This window comes from Aethalodelphis obliquidens, unplaced genomic scaffold (assembly GCF_003676395.1).
Source record: "Aethalodelphis obliquidens isolate GAN/ISIS:26980383/991018 unplaced genomic scaffold, ASM367639v1 scaffold90, whole genome shotgun sequence".
Lineage (NCBI taxonomy): Eukaryota > Metazoa > Chordata > Mammalia > Artiodactyla > Delphinidae > Aethalodelphis > Aethalodelphis obliquidens.
Genome location: NW_020838034.1, coordinates 551,585 through 577,368, shown reverse-complemented (window position 1 = coordinate 577,368; position 25,784 = coordinate 551,585). Strand labels below are relative to the sequence as shown.

The 25,784-nt window shown below is 54.0% G+C and overlaps 2 protein-coding genes across 3 annotated transcripts in view; both read right to left on the bottom strand.

The window, feature by feature from the left end:
- Window positions 1–3,284: 3,284 nt before the first annotated feature.
- Window positions 3,285–9,196, bottom strand: SLC27A3 (solute carrier family 27 member 3). Of its 2 annotated transcripts, none has more exons than XM_027095377.1 (10): window positions 7,255–9,196; window positions 6,699–6,908; window positions 6,205–6,363; window positions 5,515–5,639; window positions 5,045–5,239; window positions 4,848–4,938; window positions 4,540–4,738; window positions 4,194–4,291; window positions 3,938–4,068; window positions 3,285–3,618 (listed from the first exon to the last, which is right to left on the bottom strand). In XM_027095377.1, exons 1-10 carry the CDS (start codon window positions 7,901–7,903, stop codon window positions 3,442–3,444), a joined length of 2,034 nt encoding a protein of 677 aa, XP_026951178.1. In that variant the 5' UTR covers window positions 7,904–9,196; the 3' UTR covers window positions 3,285–3,441. The 2 variants fall into 2 exon arrangements, with proteins under 2 accessions (XP_026951178.1, XP_026951180.1); XM_027095379.1 differs by having other exon boundaries at window positions 5,045–5,140.
- Window positions 9,197–9,321: 125 nt separating this feature from the next.
- The window catches only part of INTS3 (integrator complex subunit 3), a 38,765-nt gene continuing 22,302 nt past the window's right edge, over window positions 9,322–25,784 (bottom strand). Inside the window, exons 9-30 of the mRNA XM_027095376.1 lie at window positions 24,945–25,042; window positions 23,357–23,548; window positions 22,304–22,391; window positions 21,719–21,798; window positions 21,168–21,259; window positions 20,717–20,823; window positions 19,628–19,747; window positions 19,121–19,250; window positions 18,603–18,657; window positions 18,272–18,375; window positions 17,698–17,742; window positions 17,359–17,478; window positions 15,614–15,767; window positions 14,477–14,545; window positions 13,534–13,609; window positions 12,975–13,088; window positions 12,539–12,587; window positions 11,293–11,460; window positions 10,856–10,956; window positions 10,663–10,735; window positions 10,302–10,458; window positions 9,322–10,185 (exon numbers count right to left, since the gene is read on the bottom strand). Of these exons, the coding sequence (XP_026951177.1) occupies window positions 10,108–10,185; window positions 10,302–10,458; window positions 10,663–10,735; window positions 10,856–10,956; window positions 11,293–11,460; window positions 12,539–12,587; window positions 12,975–13,088; window positions 13,534–13,609; window positions 14,477–14,545; window positions 15,614–15,767; window positions 17,359–17,478; window positions 17,698–17,742; window positions 18,272–18,375; window positions 18,603–18,657; window positions 19,121–19,250; window positions 19,628–19,747; window positions 20,717–20,823; window positions 21,168–21,259; window positions 21,719–21,798; window positions 22,304–22,391; window positions 23,357–23,548; window positions 24,945–25,042 (2,270 nt within the window). The 3' untranslated portion in view covers window positions 9,322–10,107. The remainder of the gene's footprint in view (window positions 10,186–10,301; window positions 10,459–10,662; window positions 10,736–10,855; window positions 10,957–11,292; window positions 11,461–12,538; window positions 12,588–12,974; window positions 13,089–13,533; window positions 13,610–14,476; window positions 14,546–15,613; window positions 15,768–17,358; window positions 17,479–17,697; window positions 17,743–18,271; window positions 18,376–18,602; window positions 18,658–19,120; window positions 19,251–19,627; window positions 19,748–20,716; window positions 20,824–21,167; window positions 21,260–21,718; window positions 21,799–22,303; window positions 22,392–23,356; window positions 23,549–24,944; window positions 25,043–25,784) is intronic.

Genomic DNA, 25,784 nt, shown 5'->3' with positions numbered 1-25,784 from the left:
ATAGTGGCTATGTTCTATGAATACAACTTTACTCTTTAAAAGGGTGAATTTTATGGCACTTGCATTATAGCTCAATTAAAAAAAAAAAAATTTCCGCATTTGTTCCCTAAAGGCCCAAAGAGGAGAACTTCAGTTACCTTGACCCTGCCCCTCCGTTCTTCTCTTAATTTTACCGGGAGCTCGGGGCGGCGGCAGTGCGCAGGCGTCTTTCTGCGTCGGAAGGCGCCGAGGGGCTTCGCCTCGCCCATGCAGGATGACTCCTCCCATTCCCCGGCTTGCCCCGCCTCCCTCGTGCGCGGGGACGTGGGCTGCGGCGAGTCAGCCGGCGCCAATCCCTGCTTGCGGCCCAGCTTAGGTTTCCGCAAGTGTGCTTAGCCGCCACCTGGAGCCTGCCAGCGCGTGGGCGCTCGGGAATGAGCAGGACTAGGGGCGCGTTACTGCCTTTCCCCACATAATCGGTTCAGGCAGCACCCCGTCCTGGGAGCTTTCTGCCAAGCCCTACAGGGAGCGGTCACCAAGCATCGCCGGGGGGCTCCTCCTGACACTCCCTGTCCCTGCGCGCGGGGAAAACTGCAGCCCGGCTGCGGGGTAGGGATGAGGCCCTAGAACAGGCGTGGGCAGTCTTTCTGTCAAGGGCCACACGGTAAATAGTTTATGCTTTTCAGGCCATATGGTCTCTGTCACAACTACTCAACTCTGTTTCTGTAGTACAGAAGCAGCCATAGACAGTATGTAAAGGAATGCCCGTGGCCTGTTCCAATAGAACTACTCATGGGCTCTGAAGTCTGAATCCCATACATGTCATGAAATAGTCTTCTTTTGATTTCTTCAGCCATGTAAAAATATAAAAACTATTCTTAGCCACGGGCTGTAAAAAGACAGCGTGGTTTGCCTACGTCAGTGCCTTTTTACACTGGTAAAATACAGTGCCCGGTATTTGTCAAGGACACGTGGCCTAAGTAGCCCGGGGAATCCACAGACGCAAAGCTGAGACCATTGCCTTGGTCTGAGGATGGGGTGAGACAGTTCTCTGATTCCACCACCCTCCCACTCCAGCGTCCAAAGTCTCAGGGACAAGACTCCTCAGAAAGGGAACTCACCACCTGAGGACCAACCTATTTGATCTTGGCAAATTTCTCATAATTCCATTTTATTTTATTTCACTGGATTTTTTTTGGGTAGGGTAGGAAAACAATTCTTTTAAAGTGCATTTTACTTTATTTTTAATTGTGGTAAACGGAAAACCTAATTCTTTCGGATCCAAACTGTGTGTTCTTGCAGCTCTCAATTTCTAGCACTAGTTATGTAGCCTCTGTGACAAAGCTGGTTCAAAGAGCTACGACTCTGGAGGGCAGCGTGCCAGGCCCAGCCACCTGGATCGGCCTATTGGAACAGAAGCCCCTCCTCTCACTGTCCTTGCTAAAGTGCAGCTGCACAAAAGCAGGCATCAAACAGGGACAGCTGACATATTACACTCAGTATTTGTGTGTTTGCAGAGGGAGACTTGGGGACAGGACTTAGGCCAGCGCTTTTCAGTAGAAATATAACGTGGCTGATATGTAATTCTGCATTTTCTAGTAGCCAAATTTACAAAAGTATATTCATCTTAATATATTTTATTTAACCCAATACATCCAAAATAGTATTTCAACATGTAAGCAATATAAACAATTATTAATGAAATATTTTTTCTTTTATTTTTTGGCTGAGTAGCTTGCGGGAACTTAGTTCCCCAACCAGGGATTGAGAACCTGGGCCCCAGCAGTGAGAGTGCCAAGTCCTAACCACTGGACCGCCAGGGAATTCCCTGAAATTTATTTTATTTTTGATGCTAAGTCTTTAAAACCCGGTGTGCATTTCACACTCACGGCACATCTTGCTGCAGACCAGCCACATCTCAAGCGCTCACTGGGCACATGCAGCTGGCGGCTACCATATTGTACAGCACAGATTTCGACCAAATGAAACAGGGATTGTGTGTGCCTCTAGTCTGTTGGTGACGCTGAACTGGGTTTGTTGGTGGAGGGTGGGACAAGGTGTATGTTTTGGAACAGAAGAGTTAGCCATAAGGACCCAAAATTGGTGATGGGGTGCGTTCCCAGACCTCTCAGGTTGGGGAGAGGGGTTGGAAGGGGAAAGATAACCCAAGGGAACGTAGTAGAATTTTTTGAGGACCCACAGCTTAAAACAGGGGGAGGGGTTTTAGTTCTAAGACAAGCAGCAGTTTCAGCATTGCAAGCTTTTAGATGATTAACTTTTTTTTTTTAACCTATCTTGAATCATAGTTTTATTTATTTATTTAAAAATTTTTTTTCTTTTTCTTTTTGGCCACACAGCTTTCGGGATCTCAGTTCCTCAACCAGGGAATGAACCCAGGCCACAGCAGTGAAAGCGCAAATCCTAACCACTAGACCACCAGGGAACTCCCTGATGATTAACTTTTTTTTTTTTTTTTGCGGACGCGCAGGCCCAGCGGCCATGGCTCACGGGCCCAGCCGCTCCGCAGCATGTGGGATCCTCCCGGACCAGGGCATGAACCCCCGTCCCCTGCATCGGCAGGCAGACTCTCAACCGATGCGCCACCAGGGAAGCCCCTGACTAACTTTTTTGACGCCTCATTTAGGGGCCAAGGACAGGACTTTTCCCTTTTGATTCCCCCATCCCTCTGCCACCACATGCATACATGCACTCTGAGCCCTGCTCCAAGACGGGCCTCAGTCAGAGTCTCCCCAGAACCTGAGGGGCCCCACCCTGGGCTGCTACTTCTGGGAATATAGAACTAAGAGTGGGTAAAATCGGGAACGTTGGAGTTGGGGGCTGAGTGGCCGCACCCTTCCCCCTCACTGGCTGGCTTATCAAAGCCAGGGGGAGAGAGGTTCCAAAATCAAACCTCTGTTTTGCCCGGTTGAGACCCTTCCCCAGGCCCCAACCACACGTGAGTCTGTGGAGATGTTTTGGCTGTCCACAGGGGTAGCATTTGTGCCTCTGTCCACTTCGGCCATTTGAACCAATCCCTTGGGGCCTCTGGCTCCCCAGAGAGAGCAGTGGGGGCCCTGCACTCAGGGAGTGAAACTGGGACAGGATATCCACAAGCACAGACAGACATCAGTCATCAGGGGTTTTCCAAGGACAAGGATCACACGGGGTCACCTGAGAGGAAAAACACTGAGGTCCAGACACTGAGCTCAGGCCACATGGTCAGGGCAGGAGCGCCTGTGGCTCCGGGCGGGTGAAAATGTCTACGGGAAAAGCAGTTCCACAGACAGACAGGGAAGCGAATATTGTAGATGAGAAAGACAGAGCCAGAAGGGCTCTGGCCACATTTATTACAAAATAAAGATTACAAACCTGGTATAGAAGAGATCCCTGACGGCGGCTGATACACCTGCAATAACCCCACCCCACAAAGTCCCTCCCTCAGGCACACTGGTGTGGAGGCTCTCAGATGCGAAGGTCCCCGGCCAGGAGGGCACTGTACCGGGCAGGTGTGAGGGGCAGGTAGGCGCCCCCAGCCTGGTCCAGAATGTAGAGGGGGTCGGACAGTGCGCTTGGGTCAAAGCCCTCCTTTGCCATCCGAACCTTCTGCTGCTTGAAGGTCTCTGTGGTGGCCAGTGACTCCTGGGGAGGGGGAGGGGTCCAAGGGGGCTGAAGGAAGGGGTATTCTGCCCCAGTGGCTCAGGGAAATCGCCTGAGTTTCGTTAAGGGGCAGGTCTGGGGGAAGGGGGGATGAGGTCAGGGTTTAGGGGAGGGGGTGACAGGGAAGAGAAGGGGCCAGGCCTGGAGGATGGAGGGGATGAGAAGCATGTGTCTGGGAAGGAACTGTTCTTTCTCTTCACAGAATGTATTACGTGGGGGTCCCTTTGTGGGGTTTGGGAGCCACTGACTGCTGCAGATATACGGGGTGAGGTAAAGGGTCAGGGCAGGAGTGGCTGGTTACCTGAAGCCTTAGGAATCGAGGCCGGGCATAAGGTGGCAAGTTCTCGGAAACACGGACGTAGAGCTGCACAAGGTCCAAAGAGTGGGGGGGACGCAGAACCAGGGCTGCCATCCCAGCCCTGCCTTCGTGCCCTGGTGGGCGTGGGGGGCAGGGTCAGCCGTGGTAGCTGACCACCACGAGGCCTCATGCTCCCTGCGCCCAAGTAATACCACTTCAGGGTGGTGGGCCGGGTCCCCGCCGCCCCATGGCTGGGTACCTGGCACAGTGACTCCGTAGACGTTCACCTCCTGAAGAAAATCCAGGGCCTCCAAGGCCTCAGCCACCTCGGTCGTGGCCACATTCTCCCCCTTCCACCTGCCAGAGAGCAGAAATTGGAAACTGGGAGTCAGGGGTCAGGGCCTAATGAGATTGGTGGGGAGAGAAAGAGGTCAGTGATGAGGGCGAGGTGCCAGAAGGTCTTGGGGAAGACGTGTTTAGGAGGTTGGAGATGAGAGCTTAGGTGAGAAGCTGGGTTGGGGCAGATTAGGGAGTGGAGGTTTAGAGGGTTTGGGTCACAGAGATGGGATGCCCAGGAGAGAAATCAGAGAGTTAGGGGCAGATACCTGAAGGTGTCTCCAGTACGATCGTGGAAGCGAAGAAAGCCTTGGTCGTCGCAGACCAACAGGTCCCCAGTGTTGAAGAAAACATCCCCAGGCTGGAAGACATCCTTCAGCAGCTTTCCCCGGGCCAGCTCTGGCCCCCCAGCATAGCCCAGGAATGGTGACTGCTGGTTCACGGGGGCCACCAGCAGCCCTGGCTCACCTGGTAGAGTCACTGGGGTCAGGGGGCCGCCGCCCACCACACTCTCCAAGTCCAATCCTCCTCTGCCAGCCAGCTCCACCACCCCTACCCACCCCGCCTGGACACAAACCTGGAGATGTGGCCACACAGAGCCCCTGGGTGTTCCGAATCGGCTCCCCTGTGGTGACATCATAGCGAATCAAAGAGAAGGGGAAGACATGCTGGGGGAAGGGAGACCCAGGCACTGGGTCATTTCAGTTGCATGAGCCCCCTCCCCCGCAGCCCCCCGACGTTCCACAGGTTCTCCAGTTTCCTCCTGTAACTCACCTTGTAAAGCCAGGAGGCGCGCCCCACAGCACCCCGCTGTCCTGTGTAGTTGAAAGTGGCCACGTTGCCCTCTGTCAGTCCATACGTCTCCAGCACCTGCAGTGGCCCGAAGCGCCTCACAAAGCGCTCCCAGGTGTCTGGTCGCAGCCCGCTGCCCACCACCAGCCGGACCTTATGTCCATGTTCTGCCTTGCTCTGAGACAAGTGGGGGGAGGGGCAGGAGCTTCAACACCAAGATGCCAGCTCCCCCAGGTGCAGCCCTGTCTCCCACTCTCCTTGCACCACTTCCACCGTGACCTCCTTGAGGTGCCCTAAGCACCAGAATCCTACCAGCCCAGGCTCCTTACCCTCCCTTTCCATTTTCTTCTTGCTTCCTCTCCCTCCAACTCCCAGACAACCGTTTCAGTGTCCCCTGCCAACTGCCCATCTCCCTGCCTTCGTGGCTCTGCCCAGGATCTGTGCCCACGCACCGGCGGCTGGTTCACAAGGTATCGGCATAATTCCCCGATGTACTGGAACACCGTCACCCCGTGCTGCTGGCAGTCCTCCCAGAACTGACCAGCTGAGAACTTGGACTTCAGCACCACTGTGGCCCCTGCCAGAATCAGAGAGGGTGAGGAGGAAGGAAGGAGGTGAGGTTAAGAGCTGGGGGGTGGGGGGTCACGTGAGGAGTCCTGACCCCCTCCTTCTCAGGCATCAGCCGTCACTGTACTGTAGTTCCCCGGAAAGGCCTGGCTGTGACATTCACACTTTCCAAAGGCCAAGTTGGCCCTCATCCTTTCCCACCGTTAATGCCCTCTCCCTACTTCCCATCCCCAAGCAGTCCATCGTCTGAACCCTGCCCCCAAGCCACAACCCTCTTCTCCATTTGCCTCTTCCTGGGCTGACAGTCACAGCCCTCCCCTCCCCTGGCGCCTGGAGTTCTGTGAACTGCATGGCCGCCCTAGTTGCTCAGCCTGTAGGTCTATGCAAGTGACGCTTCTGCATTGAACCAGGAGCTCCTGGAGAGGAGGCCCTGCCTCCTTCCTCCGGATTCTCTACCCTGAAGGACTGAGGAAGCATCCCCAGGTGAGCACACCACAGTAGGTACTTAATAAATGTTTGCTGGCATAAACATCTGCCGGAGGGCTGAATGAGGGGTTGGGGTGGGGGAGACTGACCAATGCCCAAGCATCCCACGATGCCCAACAGGGAGCCAGACATGTGGTAGAGTGGGAGGGCAAGGTAGATCACATCCTCCTGGTGGGCGCCGCACAGCTGGTAGAATCCTTGGCATTGCAGGACCTTCAGATGACTGATCCGAGCAGCCTTGGGGAGGCCTGGGGGGAGCGGGAGATCAGGGGAAGGGTCTGAGCTCCAAGCCTTGTCTCCCGCTTTGGCCCTGTTGGGTTTCCCACAGGAAGTGGCAGAGGCAAGGCTGAAACTAAGAAGGCAGGCCAGGTTGTCCTAGAAATGTGGTAAGTTCGGAGAGGTGGGGAAATGAAGAGGGGTGGGAGGGTTGGCGAGACAGAAAATATGGCCGCTGGGATCAGCCTCCTCTCTGGGGGCTTTGGAGAAGTGGACTACGAGCTGAGGAGGTCACAGTTCCTATTCCCAGGCCCCTGCCTTCCTTGTCTTCAGTTTCTTGGAGGTAAATATCGTGTCCAGCCCTCACCTGTGGTGCCAGAGGTGAAGATATACAGGCACGTGTCCATTATGTTCTGGGGGGCAGACAGGTACCCGGGCACTGGCCCATCCACTTCAGCGGAGGCCTCAGCCAGAAAATCGGTGATTCCAGCAGGATGGGTTTCAGAGCCTGCAGCCCACAGGTGGAGCCCCATGGCTCTCAGGGCTGGCAGGTCAGGCTCCAGGGACTCCAGGAACTCTGGATGGGGCGGGAAAGCATAGCTCCACAGCTCTACCGCTACCCAGAAGCCTTCCCCACACTTTACTCCATTTGTTCCCCCACCCCCACCTCGCAGAGCTCCCGAGTGAGGCTGAAGAGTACGGTACGGACGCGCCATCATGGGTCTGGGACCTGGAGCCCAAGTCTTCGGAAATCCTTGGGAAACCAGTGACTCAGCTTTATGCCTTCGCGAACCCAGAGACCCGTCTCCTCACCCTTTCCGAACCCCTGGCCTCCTTCCCAGCCCACTCCTTCTTTGCGCCCCTCCGACACGCCCCTTTCTGTGGCTGGCCCCGCCCCCGTCGGTCGAGCGCTCCAGCCTTACCTGGCGCCAGCACGAGCGCGCGAGCGCCGCAGCTGCGGAGACAGTGCAGTAGGGGACCCCGGCGCAGAGCGGTGGGCACAAAGGCCACACGCAGGCCGGCCTTGGCCAGCCCGAACCAGAGCCACAGGAACTCTGGGCAGGCGGGGAGCAACAGCGCCACGATGGCCCCAGGTGCCAGAGGGGCCGCGCCATCCCCTTCCCGCACGGGCCGCGCAGCTCCGCTTCCGGCCGCCGAGTCTCGTACGCCGTGCACCGCCCGCTCGCCTTCCCCGGCGCCCCCCGCGCCGCTGTCGCCGCCGCCGGGCCCCCCGTCCCAGCCTCGCGCGCGCAAGAAGGCGCGCGCAGCCCGGTTGCTCTGGCGCTCAGCCTCCGCGTAGCTAAAGCGTTGCGCGCCGTGAATGAGAAAGGTGTGCGCGGGGCGCTGCCGGGCCAGCTGCGCGAGGCGCCAGGCCAGGCTGCAGCCCCCCTCTGGACCTTCCGGGTCTGCGGCAGCCGCGGCCAGGGCGCGCGCTCGAAGGGCCCGTTTGCAGCGTAGGGCGCGCACCGAGAAGGCCAAGTCTGCCGCGAGCCAGCGCAACTGCGGCCATAGGCGCAGCTTCAGCAGCAGCAGCGGCAGCAGCAGCAGGGGTAGCAGCAGGAGGGCGGCCATCGTGCCCGCTTCCTCGACTCGGCCCCGTCTGGCCCCAGCCGCTCGCAGACTGCCCAGATACTCCCTTCTGAAAACCTGGGGCCGCTGGTTCTAGTGCTTAGACCTCTCCTTCCCGGGAGCGCGCGCGCTGGCACTCGCCTCTTCCCACCCAGCCCCCCACCTCCCTCCCCACGGGCGGAGAGCAGAGGCCCGGGAGGAGTACTAGTGGGGGGCGGCCCCGCACGCCCGGCCCTCCCCACAGCTACGCTCCGCCCTAGGCGCGCTCCCTCCCGGACGACTCGCAGCCCGCACCCTACCAGGTCCTGGGCGGTGCTCACGCCTTCTCTTAATCCCAGGATCGGGGCCGTTTTAGGTTTTCTCCTCAAGGGAGGTCTAGACATCTGGCTGGACTTTGGACCCCCGGCCAGAGAGCCAGGGCACTAGGATCCAAGTCCATCTTTCCCTTTCTTCCCGTTTTCACCCGTGACAGGAGGGTGGCACTGCTCTCCCAAAAGAGACTGAAGAACTCGGCCCCTTGCCCACATGGTGCTCCAAGTCCCCGCACGAAAGCCGGAGCTATGCCCTCCCTCCAGCCGCCAGGAGCAGCAGCAACCCCAGCGGGGTGGGAGCCGAGAGTGAAGTAGGGGAAAGGTGGAGGCCCAGACAGCCAGATTTCTGGAGGGGCCACGGCGGAAGCCCCTCCCCTTGGGCAAAAGTACAATAACTGGGGCCAGCCAGCTAATGCTTTCCATCCTAGTTTTAATTGCGGCAGAGAAAACTGGGGAACGAGCGAGGAAGGAAAAAAGGCCTCCGGGAGTTGAAACGTTCAAAGGAAGGAGTAGCAGCTTTGAGGGAAGGGAGAACCTGGATTCTGTAAAAGACAAATTTGCAGGCTGAACAGGAGGAGCTGTCTGCAGTCGGCCCAACTTCACTCCTCTCTCCTCAGCCTGCCCCTCACAACCTCCCAGGACAGCAGGGGAACAAAAGCATAGCCAAGGAGCTCTTTTCTGCTGGTACACATGGATGGGCAAGTGGCCACACTGTGGAAGAGAGTTCTTTTTCCCAGGTATCTGAACTCTCTCCCTCACCCCCAAGCATTTAATCCTCCAGTAGTTGGTAAGCACAGAGTATGACAAATACCGGCTTTTGGAAGCCTCTGGTTTCTTGAGAGATGGGTAATGACAAACAGCCTTTTGGGAGGTGGTGCCAGCATCAGTTTCTGCCTGGCCAGGTCAGCGCCTGGCCTGCACAGCCAGTGGCAGCCAGGATGGGGGCAGAGAAGCAAAAAGGTTGGGGCAGTAAAGCCAAGCCTTCTGCTCCAGACATAGAAGGAGGTGGGCAGGAAGAGAGAAGGGGAAGCTGTGAAGGGGGGGGGCCCATTAAATCAAGACCACCTGTACGGGCACAGGGTAAGTGGGGGCAGCAACTCCGGCACAAAAGAGGTTCTGGCTTGTTTTATTGTCATTTAAAAACAACTTTTAAAATGCGATTATCTCTGCCAAAAAAAAGAAAGAAAACAAAGACAGAACCAAGGAAATGTGACCATTTGACAGTTCTGTGGAACATGTCTCTGGGACTCCCTGGGCTCTGGCCCGACTTGAGGTGCCAGCTTCAGGCCAGCACAAGCCTCCAGGTGGGGCTGTGGCCTCCCTCTCAGGTTCCTTCCCAAACACTTGTGGCATCTGGCCCATGGAGAGGAAAAGGCGACTTGACCATGTCACAGATTAAATGCCCACTTCATACTGGCGTATGGAGGGCAACTATATGATGCCTGCTCAGAGCAATTCAAGACCCGACGGGGGAAGCGGGAAGGGGCACCCACACAGTTGTCACTCTCATCCTAGCCTCTCTGGCCAGCTGCCCCTCTGCCATTTCTCTTCTCTACTGAAACACTTTTGGGGGAAGCTGGGGGAGGGGGCAGGAGGCTGAAGACTTCCACCACAGTCCAGGTTTTGTACAGCCTCTGGTTTCAGTGGGAACCCCAGTATCAGTGGGAGCAGCAGTGTGATGCGGCTGGAGGCCCCAGAGAGGAGGGAGGAGGGACTGGGGGGCTGCATGGCAGCTTCTCAGGCTGCGCTGAAGGAGGCAGCTCGTCCTTCTCCCAGGGTGAGCTCTGGGATGGGGACAGGGTGTTGCCCCTACGATCTCCCCAGCCCCTATTAACCTCTGATTCACCAAGGAGGGGAGGGCAGTCCAACTGGGGGTGGAATGGGGAACACAGGGCCTCAGTCACTGTCAGACCCCACTGCAGAGGACCCCTTCCGTTTCCGCTTGGTGGGCTTTGGTTTTGTGTCTTCTTCCTCCTGGAAGAGATGGAGGGGAGGGAATCACTAGCCTGGGCAGCGGCTGGCCCCAACTCTACCTGCACCCCAACTCTCCTTTTCCTCCTGTGCATGGCTTGCACGGCCAGGGGTCTCACCGAGGCACTGCTGGAGCCTGACTCTTCCTCAGCATTGGGGGGCTGTGTGGCATTCTTTCGACTTCGGGGGCTGGACAGAGCTGCTTTTCGCCGGCTCTTGGGTGGCTTGGTGGAAGAGTCCTCGTATTCCTCGGCCAGGGAGAAGAGATCACTGAACCTAAGGGAGAGAACAGGCTCTCAGAGGGTGGGGGTCCTGGCCCCATGGCCATCCTCCCATCCTTTTCTCTGACCCCATGCCAGGGTCTCCATTTGTTCTCAACTCCATGGTCTTGCTGGTCACTAAGTTTATGTCCCCAGCAGGCCACCCTCACCCAGGCCTTCTCCCACTACTTCCCAAGGCCCAAAGTGCAAGGAGCCTCACTTCATCTTGTGGGCTTCGTCACAGCTCGCCTGGACGTGCTGCAGAGCCTGCAGAATTGGGGTCTGGCTGAAAACTAGAGGGAGGGAGAACAGGGAGGGAGGAACAGTGAGGTGTCTGAGAGCTGCCCCACCCGGATCCACGGATGGTGTGAGCCAGGGCAGTGCCATGCGCTCGGAGAGGGCAGAAAGCATACAGTTCTGCTTGGTGTTGGTCAGGTTGAGACGCAGGTTGTCCAAGTGCTCTAGGATCTGCTCCAGAGTCAGCTGGGCCAGCTTGCTGCTGGAACTCCTCAGGCTGCAGGGAGGTCACAAGAGCCAGAGTCTGAGCTTGGGGTGACGGCTCCAGGAGAATGAGACACCCTCCCCCACTGAGGTCCCTCCTTAAGGCAGAGGCAGCCCATATGGAGAAGGGGATAGGAGGGCTGGGAGGGCCCGGCAGGGTAAGGGAGGTGTGCCTGGAACAGGGACCAAAGACAGGGCACTAGGAAAGGAGGGGAAGGGGCCACAGTGGTCCTGCACGCCAGGTAGCTTCACACCACTAGATGTCGCCCACAAGCCAGGCAGGGACCGAACTGCACGGCCCTGGTGCCGGCCTGTGGACAGCGGGCAGCCCTGGCATGGAGGGTCCCACCTCTGCCTCTTGCGCGGAAGGCTGTTGTTCTTGATGAGCAGGGACTTGATGTGCTCAGCCAGCAGCTCGTCGTGCTTCATGCACCAGTGCCTCAGGATGCTGGTGGTGAACTGGTCGTCGGGGTGGCAGGGCCGGCTCAGCACCATCTTCACCATCTCCTCGCTGGGCCTGGGGGCGAGGGGAGCGGGGCGCCCTGCTCACACAGCTGGCCACAGGAGCCCCTGGAGCTCTCCCACTGGCTTTTTCCCCAGACCTCGGCCTCCCCATCCCTGCACCACCCCCAACTTGCGGCAGCTTCCTACTCTCACATCCCTCTCCTCCTTCTCTTTGGGCCAAGGAATGCCTGGTTTCATCCTCTGCGGAAGCCAGGAGACAAGAAGTGAGACTCTTCAGCTTCTGTGACAGTAGAAGGTGCGTGTGTGCGCGTGCATGTGTCGGCAGGGAGGCCCACTAAGTCTCTCGCACTTTGCCCAGGACAGTCAGGAAGTGGGCCAGGCAGGTAGGAGGACAAGTTTGTGGTGTGTGAGTGCTCCCCAACCCCTGCCCCACTGGGTGGGTGGGCCACCCTGGTGTCTAGCCTGAGGAAGGTACAGGGGAGGTGGCGGGAAGCCACAGCCCCCACGCAGCCCTCCAACCTTCCCGCCTCCTTTAGGAAGCGCTGGACCGTGTCTACTCTCCCAGCCAAGAGAAGAGAAAAGGTGGAAGGAAGGCAAGAAGGTAGGAAGGAAAAGATATACAGCTGTGGCCCCATTTATCTGGGGCTTCTGGAAAAGTGCCTGTGATGGAGGGAGGGGCCTCTGCCTTCTCGCCCTCTCTGCCCCACCCCTGGCAGGGAGCACGGGGGTCCAGCTGGCCCTGCTTTCCGCAGGTTGAGCGAGGGGATGGTGTCTGACCCCCCTACTCTGACCCTTCCTCCTCTTGGATTAGCCGCGTGGTGGCCTCAGGAGCACGGGGGAGGGGAGCAGGAGCCACCGGGGATTAGAACTGCTGTGGCAGCAGGAAACGGGGATGTCCGGCCCCCACCTCTGAGGGCAGCTCCTGGTGGGCAGGGGGGTAAAGTCGAGAGGAAGCCCAGATCCCAAGGGAGCTGCTTATTTGTAAATCACTTTGGGGGAAGGGTAGAATAAGCAGATGTCAACAATAGGAAAAAACACGGCCAGAGGAGCAGGACAGGAGCCCTTTATATGGCAGCATCTCTTGGTATGTTGAGATTGAGGACTAAAGAGCCCCCGAGGGTGGAACTCACTTCTCTCTTCGGAGCTGAAGCAGTAGGCAGGACAGGGCCTCTGGGTGCTCTGTGGGGGAGGGGAGAGGCTGTTCAGAGGAATGCAAAATTCCAGGAAGAAATCCTGGCACCTCTCCCATCCCCCAACCAACAGCCACTGCAAAGAGCAAAGATAATCAGCAAGAAACCAGGAAGAGCAGGCCCCTAACCCACTCCTCCAAAATCCCGAGCCCCCTGAGCCCCAGTCTAGCACCTGGCTCAGAGAAGGCCTGCAGGATACGCCTAAAGGGCAGAAGCGACTGACAGGGAGCCTGCCTTTTCGCACTTGGCACTTTGGCGGGAAGGGGGACGGCGGATCTGGGCTCATCTAGAAAGGAGCTCAGAGGCCTAAGCCTTGCAGCAGCTGGACTGGGAGTGCCCTCTCCCTGCCGTGTTCCACACCCACAACCCGACTCACCTTTGTACTTGAGGTGCTGCAGGATGGGGATTATGGTCTCCAGGGGGATGTTGTGGGCCAGGAAGAGTTGCCAGGCACAGTACTGCTCAAAGGTTTCCCAGTCCAGGCTCTGGACTGAGGAGACAGAGAAGAGATAACCTCATTCATATTCTCAATCTCCCTCTCTCTCTCTCTCTCTCTCTTTCTCTCTCTCTCTCTCTCTCACATACACACACACACCGACAGGGCTAATCCACTATCAGCACCCCTGGCAGGGATGGTATAGGGGTGGAGACAGTGATCCTAAGACTACAGAAACTTTCCCTTTCACACAAAGCATAGTTCCAAAGCCTTCTCATACAGCTTCTGTAGTCCCATCAGCCTTGAGGCTGGAGGACCAAGGGACTTTCACAGAGCAAAAAACAGATCCAGACAGACATTGCCTGAGGCCACACGGCAGGGTGGAATGACATTCTATCTCATTCTCGGCCCCGGAACCAGCTTTCCTGTTACTAGAAAATACACAGGGCTGCCACCCCTCTCTCTTCTCCCTGGGCACCTCAGGGCTTTGCTCACTTACTGAGTATATTGAGGACTGAGTCTTTTCGAAACATGACCAGGTTCCCCATCATCACATGGCAGACCAGCTCCTGGAGCTAAGGGGGAGAAGAGGAAGAAGGCAGAACCCATTTGGTTCTAAAAGAGGCCAGGAAGCTAGTATGGAAGCAGAAGCAGGAGGGCTCATTCAGGGAAAAAACCAGAGGAAGTGAAAACCTAGTCTTAAAGGAATGGGGAGGAAATGGCACATGACGGATGCCAGGGGCTTTGAAGGATGAAGGGGACTGGCAAAGGAGCAACTGGCTTCAGTGGTAAACACAGGCCTATTCGCAGCAAAAATAGTTAAGAAAAACTACCCCTTGTGTCCTGATGGCGGAGGGAGAACAGGTAGCTTCTCTACTTGGATGTAGTCTGGGCCTCTGAGCCATCCCAGCCTGTGCTGAGGGAAGGGCCGTGGGGGGCGGGATTACAGGTGCGGGTAGGAAAAAAGCAAAGGAGGAAGGGCTCTTGAGTGCTACGCTTCCCCATCTATGAATGGGGCAAATGAGCAGAGAGAAGGAGCAGAAACGGGACCCCAGCTGAGGCCTGAGAAGGGACACAGGCCAAGCTACAGCCTCGTAGGGACCTATGCATGATAGAAAGGTCAAATAGAGATGGTCTGACCATTTTCATTCTGAGCCAAGGGGAAGACAGACTGAGAGCTTAAAAACACAATCCCCTCGGCTTCCCGGAAGAACGGGAGTGCCCCCAAAATGTGGACAATAAGGGGAACTCCAAGCAGGACTGGCATGGCCCCCGCTCGCCTCCCAGGGGCTCCGCTTTCCTTCCCAGCCCCCAGGGCCTAAGGTGCACAGAGCTGCAGCCAGGAGCAGGGTGCCTGAGAACACAGGCTCCCTGTCTGCAGGCTGAGGGGGAGGCAGAACCCCGTTTCCCCAGGCCTCTCGGGTTGACAGCTCTATGTTCACCTGTGCTGAGTCAATAACAGCCACAATCATGTTCAGCAGCTCCCCACTCCGCAAGGTCTCATCTGGAAACTGGAGGAAAAAGAGGGAAAGTAGGGCATAAGTCCAAAATGCACGCCTCAGCTTTCACCTCATAATTCATCGCCTCTCCCTACCACATGCTCAGGGGATGCTGGGCTAGCCAGACATGGGGTCCTAATATAAATCCCTAAACAAAGATCCAAGAGTTATGAAGCCGGGAATTTAATCCTTAAAGAACCCAAGTTTTTAAATCTGTGTGTGCACACAGAGTGTGTGTGTGTGTGTGTGTGTGTGCACGTGCCATGTGTAAGGAAAGGAATGAGGAGCCATCTAGAGACAAAGCTAGAGCTGAAAGGGACTGGACATGGTGGTTAGTTAGCTCTCTGTGGAGTGGTGACAGAATTAGCATTTGCATCTCTGGCAGCAAGGAAATCCAGTCTATACTAACTCTTGCCAAAGACGAGAAGGTGTAGAGAGTGTATATATTTGGGGAGTGTGCAGGGTATGGGGTAGGCAGGGTCCCTTCTGGAGAGGCCAGTTCACCAGGGAGGGAGCTGGGCATCTACATCCCTCCTCCCTCCAGTTTTTGGCTGACATCACTCTTCCTCCTGTTATGCCCTGATTTCCCTGTTCCTGGTAACTTTCATCAAGAAGAGGAAGAGCTGATACCTCCTCCTATGTCCCAGTTCCTAGAGGAGACTCTTAGTGAACCAGGGAAATGAAAGGTGAGTCTCCACTACAGAGGCCCCGGTCTTTGAGAACCATTAGAGAGATTGGAGGGTGAGCCATCAGACGGCAAGAGGGCTTTGGATACGTGAACACGGATCTGGTCGGGGGCCCTGTCCTGGGTCCAGAGGATGGGGCCAAAGCACAGGAGACAAGTGTATAGGCCCAGACCCCAACTCACACAACAAGAATTCTGGGGGTTTTAGAGATTTTTCTAGTTGATAAAGAGAGGTAGAAGGAGGGGACGGCTGTGGTGTGGGAGCAAAGGGCCTACCGAGGCCAGCAGGGATGGGGAGAGGAGGGTCAGGGTTGTGTGCCATGAGATAATGCAGTCTCCCGTGAGCCCGCCGGCACTGCTGCCCCATCCCCGTGGATACAGATAGAGGTGCTGACCTCTGTGTAGATGGAGGGTGTGAGGTGGCACAGCAGTCGCACGTCGTCCTCCTGGCAGGCCTTCATGTCCATCATTAAGCAGGTGTGCAGGTCGCCCAGCTGGGTGGCCTGGGCAAATGACTCGTACAGGTTCATCTTCCCTGCGGCGGCTTTGCTGCAAGATCAGTTGGGCCTCAACCAGCAGCCTGACCCCAGCCCACAGTCTCAAACATCTCCTAAGTAGACCCTCACTCTAGAATCCCTTTGCTGCCCAAGATGCCCTGGGCTAATCTCTCTCATGGCCCCCCCACTACCTTCCCCCCAAGGACTTGGTGACTTATGGGAATTAGGAGACACTCTTCTTTCTCCCCATCTTTCCCCAGTGTTCCAGACAGGGCTCAAACCACAATTAGTGAAGAAGCTACTATCTGGTGACAGTAAAGAACAAGAGAGAGACAGGACTCAGGTCAGGTTAGAGAAAGCTTTCTCTCCTGCTCTTTGGGCTGTGAGCAATGAGGGCAATAACACATAGAGACCCCGAGACTCCTACCTCACACGATATACAAAAAACTTAACTTAAAATGGGTCACAGGTCTAAATGTAAGAACTAAAACTACACAACTCTTAGAAAAACACATAGGAGTAAAGCACAAGTGACAAAAGAAAAAATAAAGTGGACTTGATCAACATTTAAAACTTTTCTGTTTCAAAGGATACCATCAAGAAACTGAACAGACAACCCACGGAATGGGAGAAAATATTTGCGAACCATACATCTGATAAGGGACATGTATCCAGAATATTTGAAGAACTCTTAAAAATTCACAAGAAAAAGACAAATACCCAATTAAAAAATAGAGATTCGAACAGAAATTTTTCCAAAGAAAATATGCAAATGGCCAATAAGCACATGAAAGGATACTCAACATCATTAGCCATCAGGGAAATGCAAATCAAAACAATGATGAGATACCACTTCATACCCATTAGGCTGGCTATAGTCAAAAGCCAACAAGTGTTGGGGTGCATGTGGAGAAATCAGAACGCTCACACTCTGCTGGTGGGAACATAAAATGGTCGCATCACTTTGGAAAACAGTTTGGCAGTTTCTCACAAATTTAAAAACAGTTACCATTGGACTCAAAAATTCTATATACTCAGGAAAATTGAAGCCATCTGTCCATGCAAAAAGCTGTACATGAATGTTCACAGCAGCTCTATTCACAACAGACAAAAAAGTGGAAACAACCCAAATGTCCGTCAACAAGTGAATGGGTAAATAAATTGTGGTATATCCATACAGTGGATTATTTAGCCATAAGAAGGAATGAAGTACGGATACACACTACCAAACAGGGATAAACCTTGAAAACGTTAGGCTAAGTGAAAAAAGCCAGTCATGAAAAATCAAACACTGTATGATTCCATTTATATGAACTATCCAGAATAAGTAAATCTATAGAAACAGAAAAGCAGATCAGTGTTGCATGGGCTGGGTGAAAGGGAGAATGGGACAGTGACTGCTAATGGGCGTGGGGTTTCTTCTTGCGGTGATGACAACGTTCTAAATTAGACAGTAGTACCAGTTGTGCATCTTTGTCAATATACTAAAAACCACTGAATTATACACGTTAAAGCTGTTATTAACACACACACACAGAAGGCCCTGGTGATGACAGCAAAGGGGGCGGGGACTCAGGTATGGTAGGACAGAGGCTCTCCAGGATGCTTCCCAGCACCTTCTTAAACGTGGGGACCACACCCACCTGGCCCTTAGGTAGTAAAGCAGGTGGTAGCCAATCTTGGGCTGCTTCTGATACAGCTCAGAGAGAAGGTCCAGAAGCAGAGAGAAGCTGCTGTTGTCTTCCTGCATCTGGCATAGGTTCCTGGAGTGGGAGATGGGAGTACAGAGGACAGCTTTACCTGGGGGAGACTCTCCTATGGCACTTCAGGGGCCATGGCTGTCTGTGCCCACTGCATACCCCTCCTCCTGGAGAGGGAGCCCCATTACCCCAGGACAGAAGCATAAGTGTGCTGATAGGGAGGGTGGATGGCAGAGCAGCATCTCCTACAGCTGGACCTAAACATGAGGTAGAGAGGCTTACCTAAATATTAGGTAGAGAGGCTTCCCCACAGATTCCTCCAGGGACCTACAAGAGAAGGGTGATATATGAGAGTCCATGTGAGGGGAGGAAGGGTGGCTTGCAGGCAGATATTATGGACAACCAGCTTGAGGCTAGATGCCAGCCTGCTCCTTTCCTAACCAACGTTAAACTTCCCACTGCCCCGGAGGCTTGCTTACAGAGAAATCAGGTTCCTAACACTGAGCCAAAATCTAGTTGTTGTCATTGCAAGTGAGATTCTTGCCCTTCAGGGCGGTTCCAGGCAAGGGTCCAATCCCACCTGAAGCAGCAAAGGCTGGGGCTGCTGGGTGCAGCAGCAGGAGCAGGACGCACAGGAGGGGTGCTAGGGCACTGCCCCAGTACGCTCGCTGTTTGGCAGGCAAAAAATAAATCCTCGTTTAAATGAATCAGTATGTGTGAGAATAAAAACAAGTGAAGAGATGATTTTTCCCAAGTCCTCAGCAAGGTGCCTCTAGGACTTGGGTCATCCTTCTAGCTCCCTGAGGCCGAGGGGTGGGGGTGGGGTGGGGGAGTAGTCAGGAAAGATGAGCCTTACTCCTCAGTGATCTCCTCGGGCAGCACCTCCCCTCGAAAGTGGCCCTTGAAGAGCTCCTGTAGGCAGGAAGCGAGGACAGACAGCTGCTCCGAGTCAAAGTCTTCCTGGGTGGTAAGACAAGGAGGGACTATCACCACCCAGGCCCAAGCCTCACTGCCCCCACTACCCAGAGCCTCTGAACTCATCGGCTTCCCCTCCAGGATCAGCCGGCCCCTCCCCCATCCGAGGGGGACCCATCTAGAGTAGGGGAAGGAGGCAGTCAGATGCCTGCGGGGCTTTAAGCTGGGCAGGCTGGGCTGCTTCCTCCCTTAGGGGGTGGGTTCCTCCTCACCTCCAGGACCTGGTCCACGATTTCCTGCATGACCTCACACTGGGCCTCTGTATCACTGCAGTGCAGAAGGGAGAGGAAATCTCAGGGACGTAAATGATAGCAGAGGGCAGGACACACACCCAGAACAGCGTGCTCAAGCACACTCCCGTGCACAGAGAAAACAAAGGAGCTCTGTGGGAATCAGGCTGTGGCTGAGGAGGCCTCAGGGCAGAATCTGCTGCTCTCTGGGCAGAGGCCAAAGACACGGGAAATCCCCATAGTCCTGCGCTTCAGGTCTCAGAGGCTCTTCTACTCAGAACCTTGGAGTGAGAGCCTGGGATGCTGGGGAACATGGCTGCCCCCTCCCAGCCCACACCCTCCAACCCAAACTGCAGAAGGCATCTCCCATGCAGCTTCAACCACCTCTCCACACACCCCCACCACATCCCCTCCAAACCCACCACTCTGCCACCCCACTAAGCTCCAGGCAGAAGCCCAGGGCTGGACCTCCGGAGTTTGAGAGCAGGGCGGGCACCCACCTCCCCTTCTGAAGCTGGAGCACTTTGTCCCTCAGGGACTCATCCAGCTGGTCAAGGTAAGGGGTGATATCGACTGGCTCTTCCACCACTGTCTCCTTGATTGGGTGGAAGCGAAACTCTCTCTTCTTTCCTGAAGAGAGTGATTTAGGAAAGAATTCACTTGGCCCAGACACGAGAAGCAGAGACAGCCCCCTGAACAGTCTGGCCCTCCTGACATGCGCCTCGTGTGCACCGTTCACTCAGAGCTGTGAGTGCCTGAAGCACTTCCCTGAGCGTGTGCGTTTTCTAGCCTCAGGAAGCAAGAGAGGGCAGGGACCACTTCTCGTTTTTACCCTCCTGCTTCAGTGCCAAGTGCAGGGTTCTGCACCTTGGAGTCTCATCCAGGAATTCTGTTAACAAAACTAACTCAGAGGCAAAGATGACAGAGAGACTGCAGAGAGGCTGCTCCTGCCAACCAGTCCTCTCGGGATTGACACAAGCCTGAACTACCTCTGCTGCCAGCCTCACCTTTGCTGTTGAGATCCTCCTCATCATCACTAAAGGCTGCCTCTGCGTTGTCATAGCAACTCTCATCCTTGTCTGACATGTGGTTGTCCATCTCCATGGAAACTGGCTCCTCAATTTTGACTTGGGAGTAAAGAAAGACAAGGCATTATTTGATGGCCTCCTCTGTCCCATGCTCCTGGGAAAGGGAGACTAAAGGACAAGTGGGAGGAAAAGGAGTTCAGGACCTAAATGGAATATGAATTCTGGAAGGACAGGCATCTTGTCCTTAACCCTCCAGGGCTTTTGGTGGGGATTTTGCTAGGAATGAGAGCAGCACAGAACCTGCCTCCTCTATGCTCAGCTGAGGATCAGCGAGTAGATAAGACCAGGTACAGTCCCAAGTGCTCTTTAATTTAAAACTAAGTTGGGAAGCTCTACTTGGCTTAAGCCCTTACCCCAAAACAGAAAAGGAAGGGTGTGTGTGTGTGTGTGTGTGTGTGTGTGTGTGTGTGTGTGTGTGTGTGTGTGTGTGTGTGTGTGTGTGTGTGTGTGTGTGTGTGTGTGTGTGTGTGTGCGCGTGCGCGCGCGTGTGCGTGTGCGTGTGTGCGCGCGCGCGTGCGTGTGCGTCTGGAACTGGAAGCAAGATTTGTGTGTGTGTGTGTGTGTGTGTGTGTGTGTGCGCGCGCGTGCGTGTGCGTGTGTGTCTGGAACTGGAAGCAAGATTTGAGACCCAATATGACAGCCTCTCATCAGAGGCCAGGACCTGGGGCTGAGAAGAGAGAAGAGATGGGCAAAGCTTAAGTGAGATAAACACACATTCCATGAAGCCCTTCTACCTACTGAGGAGAGGTTAGTAAGAGAAAAAAATTGGAGTTAAGAGAGCAAGAGAGCTTAGTGAAAAGCAGATAAGATTAGATGGAGAGGGAGAACCAAGGAAGATGACACAAAAATGAATAAAAGAAAAAACTAGGGAAAGAAAAATTGAATGGGACAGTGTCACAGGGTAGAGCACTACACAGGGATGACATCCTAAACAAGGGCTCTAGTCTGAGCACCCTGGATGTCTCCATCCCTCTTTTGAAACAGGTGATGGAATGGATGGGTCTGTACCTTCCACAGGTGGGCTGGGAGAACTGCAGAACTCAGGAAACTTCTCCCTCAGCATGGCCCGCAGCTCCTTATCCAATTTAGGGTTGTCAAATAGGGGAGCCAAATGCCTAATGGGGAACATGAATGAAGGTCAATATCAGAGCGCCTCACTTCTAACGCAACATGGAGTTAAGCAAATAGGTTTAAGCCCAACTGGGACAATTGGGCCATACTCAGATCCTTAGGAAGGGTCACCAGGGCACGGGGAAGGCATTTGGTGCCCTCTGCAAGAGAGAAATTCCTCTAAGAGTCAAGAGGACATATGCCTAGCAGTCTGCGGTGGAGCCAGTACTTTTTATACCTCTTGAGGGAAAGGGTCAGCAGTGGTACAGCAGTATCTGGATGTGCCCGACCTAGTGAAAAATGAGACAACAACCCATTTCCCTGCCCCACAGACACATAAAGTCCTTACGCCAGGACCCGTTTCTCCACAATGTGATTGAGTGAGGAAAAGACACCCTGCCGCACATGGCCCTCCAATGGTGGATAGAAGTTGGGAATGATCTGGAAGGGAAGAAGAGGAGGAGCGAATGAGCACAGGACTTTCCATCCAGAGTGTTCTGCTGAACTAGATCTAAAAAGCTGCTTTGGTTTTAATCAGGAGACACTGGGAAGTATGGCTGCAGAAAGGACTGGAATGTTCCTGATTGTCCTGTGCTGCTAAAATGGGAAACTCTTACTCAACCTAGCTGCTCCTCAAGGAGACCAGATTTTACCTTGAGTCATCATCCTTGAAGCTGAGAAACCCAGTGGAGACATGGAAAGATTCAACTGGAGACAGTGGGAATGAAGAAAAGAAGCATTCACTAACTTGGGAGATAGGACCCATGGCCATGACCCACTTCTGCTCCCACAGTCAAGGGGCACTGGGAAGACCTATGCACTGACCTACAAGGTTAGAAGGGACACACACTTAACTCTGCTCAGGCAGCATGGGGAGAAAAAAAGGCCTATGGCACTTACACGGCACATGAAGTCCAGGAGTGTGGCAGTGATGGCTGGGTGGGGCTTCATAGAGTGATGCATGACCAGGATGGCTGGCTCTGGAGAATGTGGAATTAAAGGGTCCCCCCACATCAGACAGTCTATTTCCACCTCCATAAAATGAGGTATCAATATGTATGAATGGCTCCAGAGAAAGCTATGGCTATCCCCGCCCCCCTCGTCCTGCTGAGCAGACCCAAAAGCAGACAACCCCCAAAACAGCTCATAGCCCTCGTCTCCCTTCTTGTCCCCAGCATTCAGCTTGGAGGAGGGAGGTAGTAGGAGAAGAGAAGCAGGAGCTAGCACAGCCTCTTCCTCTGCCTGGGCCCTCCCCACTCAAGCCCAAGCCTAAGGCTATGGGGCGAAGGGGGTGGAATGATCGCTTAGCCTCATCAAAGCAATTTTCCTTTTAGGTCAAGGGAGCAGTGATGAGGAACAACGGAACTGCTCCCAGATAAGCTGCCTCCACACCACGCTGCCCTCAGATTTATGGCCGCTATCACTGAGACAAGGCAGCAGGGCTTGGGGGATGGGGAGTGCTGCTGCCTGGTCTTGGTCACATACCTATGTTCATAATGCTATCCTTGTCTGGGCTAAAGAACAGCCAGTCGTAAAACAAAGCCAGCTTGGCATTAGAGGCAGCGACGTTTGACTGGAAAAAAAAGAAGAAAAAAGAGGGCTAGTTTCATCAACCAGCTCCCTTTCCTTCAGAAGCTCAAGGCAGATTCCAGGGCCCACATGACTGCTCCATCCATGAAATACAGTTTCTAGTGAGACAGGGTAGAACCCCCCGCAGGGTTGAAGGCACCCAAATCTGTATATGAGTGTGAGTACCCTGTGGTCTCACCAACCAATGGCCTGGGTTCTCACGCATTCAGTAGAACACATCCTTGATCCCACAGGGAGAACAGCTGGGCCTAGTGGGGCGGTCCCCTGATCACCCCTGAGCTGAGACACTCAGACTAGCCCTGCAGCTGCCTGTGCTGAGCTCCCCAGGCACATTCCTGAAGGAAAGACCCTTAGGCATAGCTTGTTGTTATATCTGAATCAGCACATTCCAAGGACCCAGTCAGACGGGGGAGGGGGAACTCTGTCAGAAGAGGTCAGAGAGCAGCTAGATGCCCAGAGAACAAGTTTCCCACCCCGGGCACAGGGAGGAAACGCTGGGAAGGAAATGGCTCCACTGCGGATTCACTATGTTTGGAGAAGGGAAGTATCCAGAGCTGATGCCAAAAGGCATGGAAGTGAGGGTCTAAGGAACACAAGACCTGAATCTGAGTCAGGAACAATTCAGAGGAATAATCACATGTGGTTTCTGGAAGCTGATAGGAAAGACAGGGATGCCTCCGAAACCCAGGCTTGGAGATTGGCAGTAAAGGTATAGACGAACCTGTTCAACCCTAAACCCACATGGGAAATAAAAAGTGTAAGTAAGCTTCTAGAAACACTAAGGGAGGCGGGGCAAAGGCTGAGACACTCAGGAAGAAGAGAGCGAAAGAAGGGTCCTTAGCGGTCGGGTGGCCCAGAGGGTCAGGAAGAAGCATGGAAGTGTGAGACACAAGGGAAAGAGGGGCCCTTCACCACCCAGCAGCCTCCACCCCATGCCCAGCCCCTCACCGTGCATGTAGTCAGAAGCCAGCCAATGATGGCCCACCGGGGCAAGATATCTGAACTCAGCACTTCATTAGAAGGGTGGACAACCCCACAGATGTAGCGAATGAGGTCACAGCGCAGAGACTGACTGTCTGGGGTTGACAGGTACTGGCGCTGGAACCAATCCTGGTATCGCTTTTGTTGACCAAACCGCACCTGGGGGAAGAGGACGTTAGAAAGAAAGCTGGGAAGGGAGGGTGGGGTCTCTGGACCGAGGGAAATGAGCACCATTCAACTCTAGGCTTGACCTAGACCTCAATTTCTTCCCACAACTTATTCATTAATTCGTATTGTCTCTCAAGTCTCCCTGCCTTTGGGAAGACATCCTGATTTAAATCTTCCTTGATTTAAAAAAAAAATGTTGTCTCCGCAGCACTGACTGAAAGCTTCCTGAGGCTGAATGACCTAACAGGATCATTATCCAAAGCATACAGACTCTCCAAACCTTGCATCAAGTCCTTCCCCTAAACAGACTCTAAGTGGATACAAATAGCAACCCTAAGGGGAAAGATCTAGATTTCCTCTTCTATTCCCAATTCAACCAAAATAGAGAGCAGAAAGGTTAAAAAAAAAAGCAAAAAAACACTAAACCAACACCGTCCAATACAACTTTCTGCAATACAACTTTCTAGATGGTGGCTATTGAGCGCTTAAAATGTAGCTACTCCAACTGAGGTATTGAATTTTAAATTATATTTAATTTTAACTAATTTAAATTGCAACACGTGGCTAGTGGCTACCACATGCGACAGCCCAGATCTAGACAGTTCTCCTGTATGACTTGGGAAACCGTAAGTTGGCTAGAGCAGTGGTTCCCTAACACCAGACTGGCTGCAGAGGGATTGCTACCTGGAAAGTCTGTTACAAATACAGATTCCACAAGTAGATTCTCTGGGAGAGTAAGACCCAGGAAGGTATATTTTTTTTTTTTTTTTTTTGCAGTACACGGGCCTCTCAATGCTGTGGCCTCTCCTGTTGCGGAGCACAGGCTCCGGACGCGCAGGCTCAGCGGCCATGGCTCACGGGCCCAGCCGCTCCGCAGCATGTGGGATCTTCCCGGACCGCGGCACGAACCCATGTCCCCTGCATCGGCAAGCAGACTCTCAACCACTGCACCACCAGGGAAGCCCAGGAAGATGTATTTTTAACATGCTCCTCAAGCAATGCTGCCATAATTCAGCCATGTTTGGAAACCAAAAGGCCGTAGCTCTCTTCCTGAGAGGTCATGGTTCACCCAGAGGAACCGTGAGTTTAATTTCCCAGAATGAGCCTCTCACTCTACCCTTTCATAGCACATTTCACACTTGTAAATTACATTATTTGTATACAAGTATTGGTTTAATAACTGCTGTAGGTAAACCGAAAGCTTCACAAGAACTGGAATTGTAAGCCTTGCTCAACACTGTATCCCCAGTTCTTAGCTCCATGCCCAATCACACACTTGACCACCCCTCCACCCGGCAGTAACCAAGCGTAAGACATCTACAGGCTGAAGGAAGAAGCCTAGGCCAGCACCTGCAGCTTCTCTTCCTGCTGCAGTAGGTTAGCTTACCCGGGATGTCATGAAGAGGAGCTTAGTCTCCATGTCTGGGGTTAAACGACATGCTAGGAATTTTCGAGATGTTCTTGACTGAAGAAGCTGTAGGATACCTGAACCAAGGGTGCAAGGGAAGAGAAAAGAGAAGGCTGAGGACCAGAAGGAATAGAAAGCAGGTGGGCAACCTGAGCCAGGTACTGATGGCCAGTGGTCTTGCTCATGGGGAAATTCTAAGACATGACCAAGAGGTCGAGCACAGGTATAAGTTGGGGTTCTAACCAGCACCTGAATGATCTGCTCCAACCAACCACCATCCCCAGGACCAAGATATATTCATTCTTTTCTTCTACTGGCCATCCAGAGCCCCCTACTCACTTCACTCCAGGTGGCAACATGTGGGAAAGTTAGGGGAAAATACGGGGAGCCCTAGCCTCTCTTCCTGCTCCTGACCGTCCCATCACTGGGTCCTGGGATCAATGTGGGTTGTGGCATAAGCACGAGCTCTGGAGTCAGACAGACCTGGATCCAAATCCTGCCTCTGACACTTACTAGCTGTGTGGCCTTGGGCAAATTACTTAATCTCCTTGAACCTCATTTTCTTTACCTGTAAACATGGAAAGTAAAATATCCATCTTACAGGGGTGTCCTGAGGATTAAATGAGTTAACATACATGAGCCTAGCACACAGCAGGCACTCAAAACAACTCAATACACGTTCAATATAAGAGCAGTACAACATAAGGTAAAACCAGGGCTTTCTTCTCCTTTCCTGACTACTGCACTAATGTTATGTGTGCACATGTACGCGCACACACGTGCGTGCTGGACGCGGGGTGGGCGAAGCTGCACAGTCAC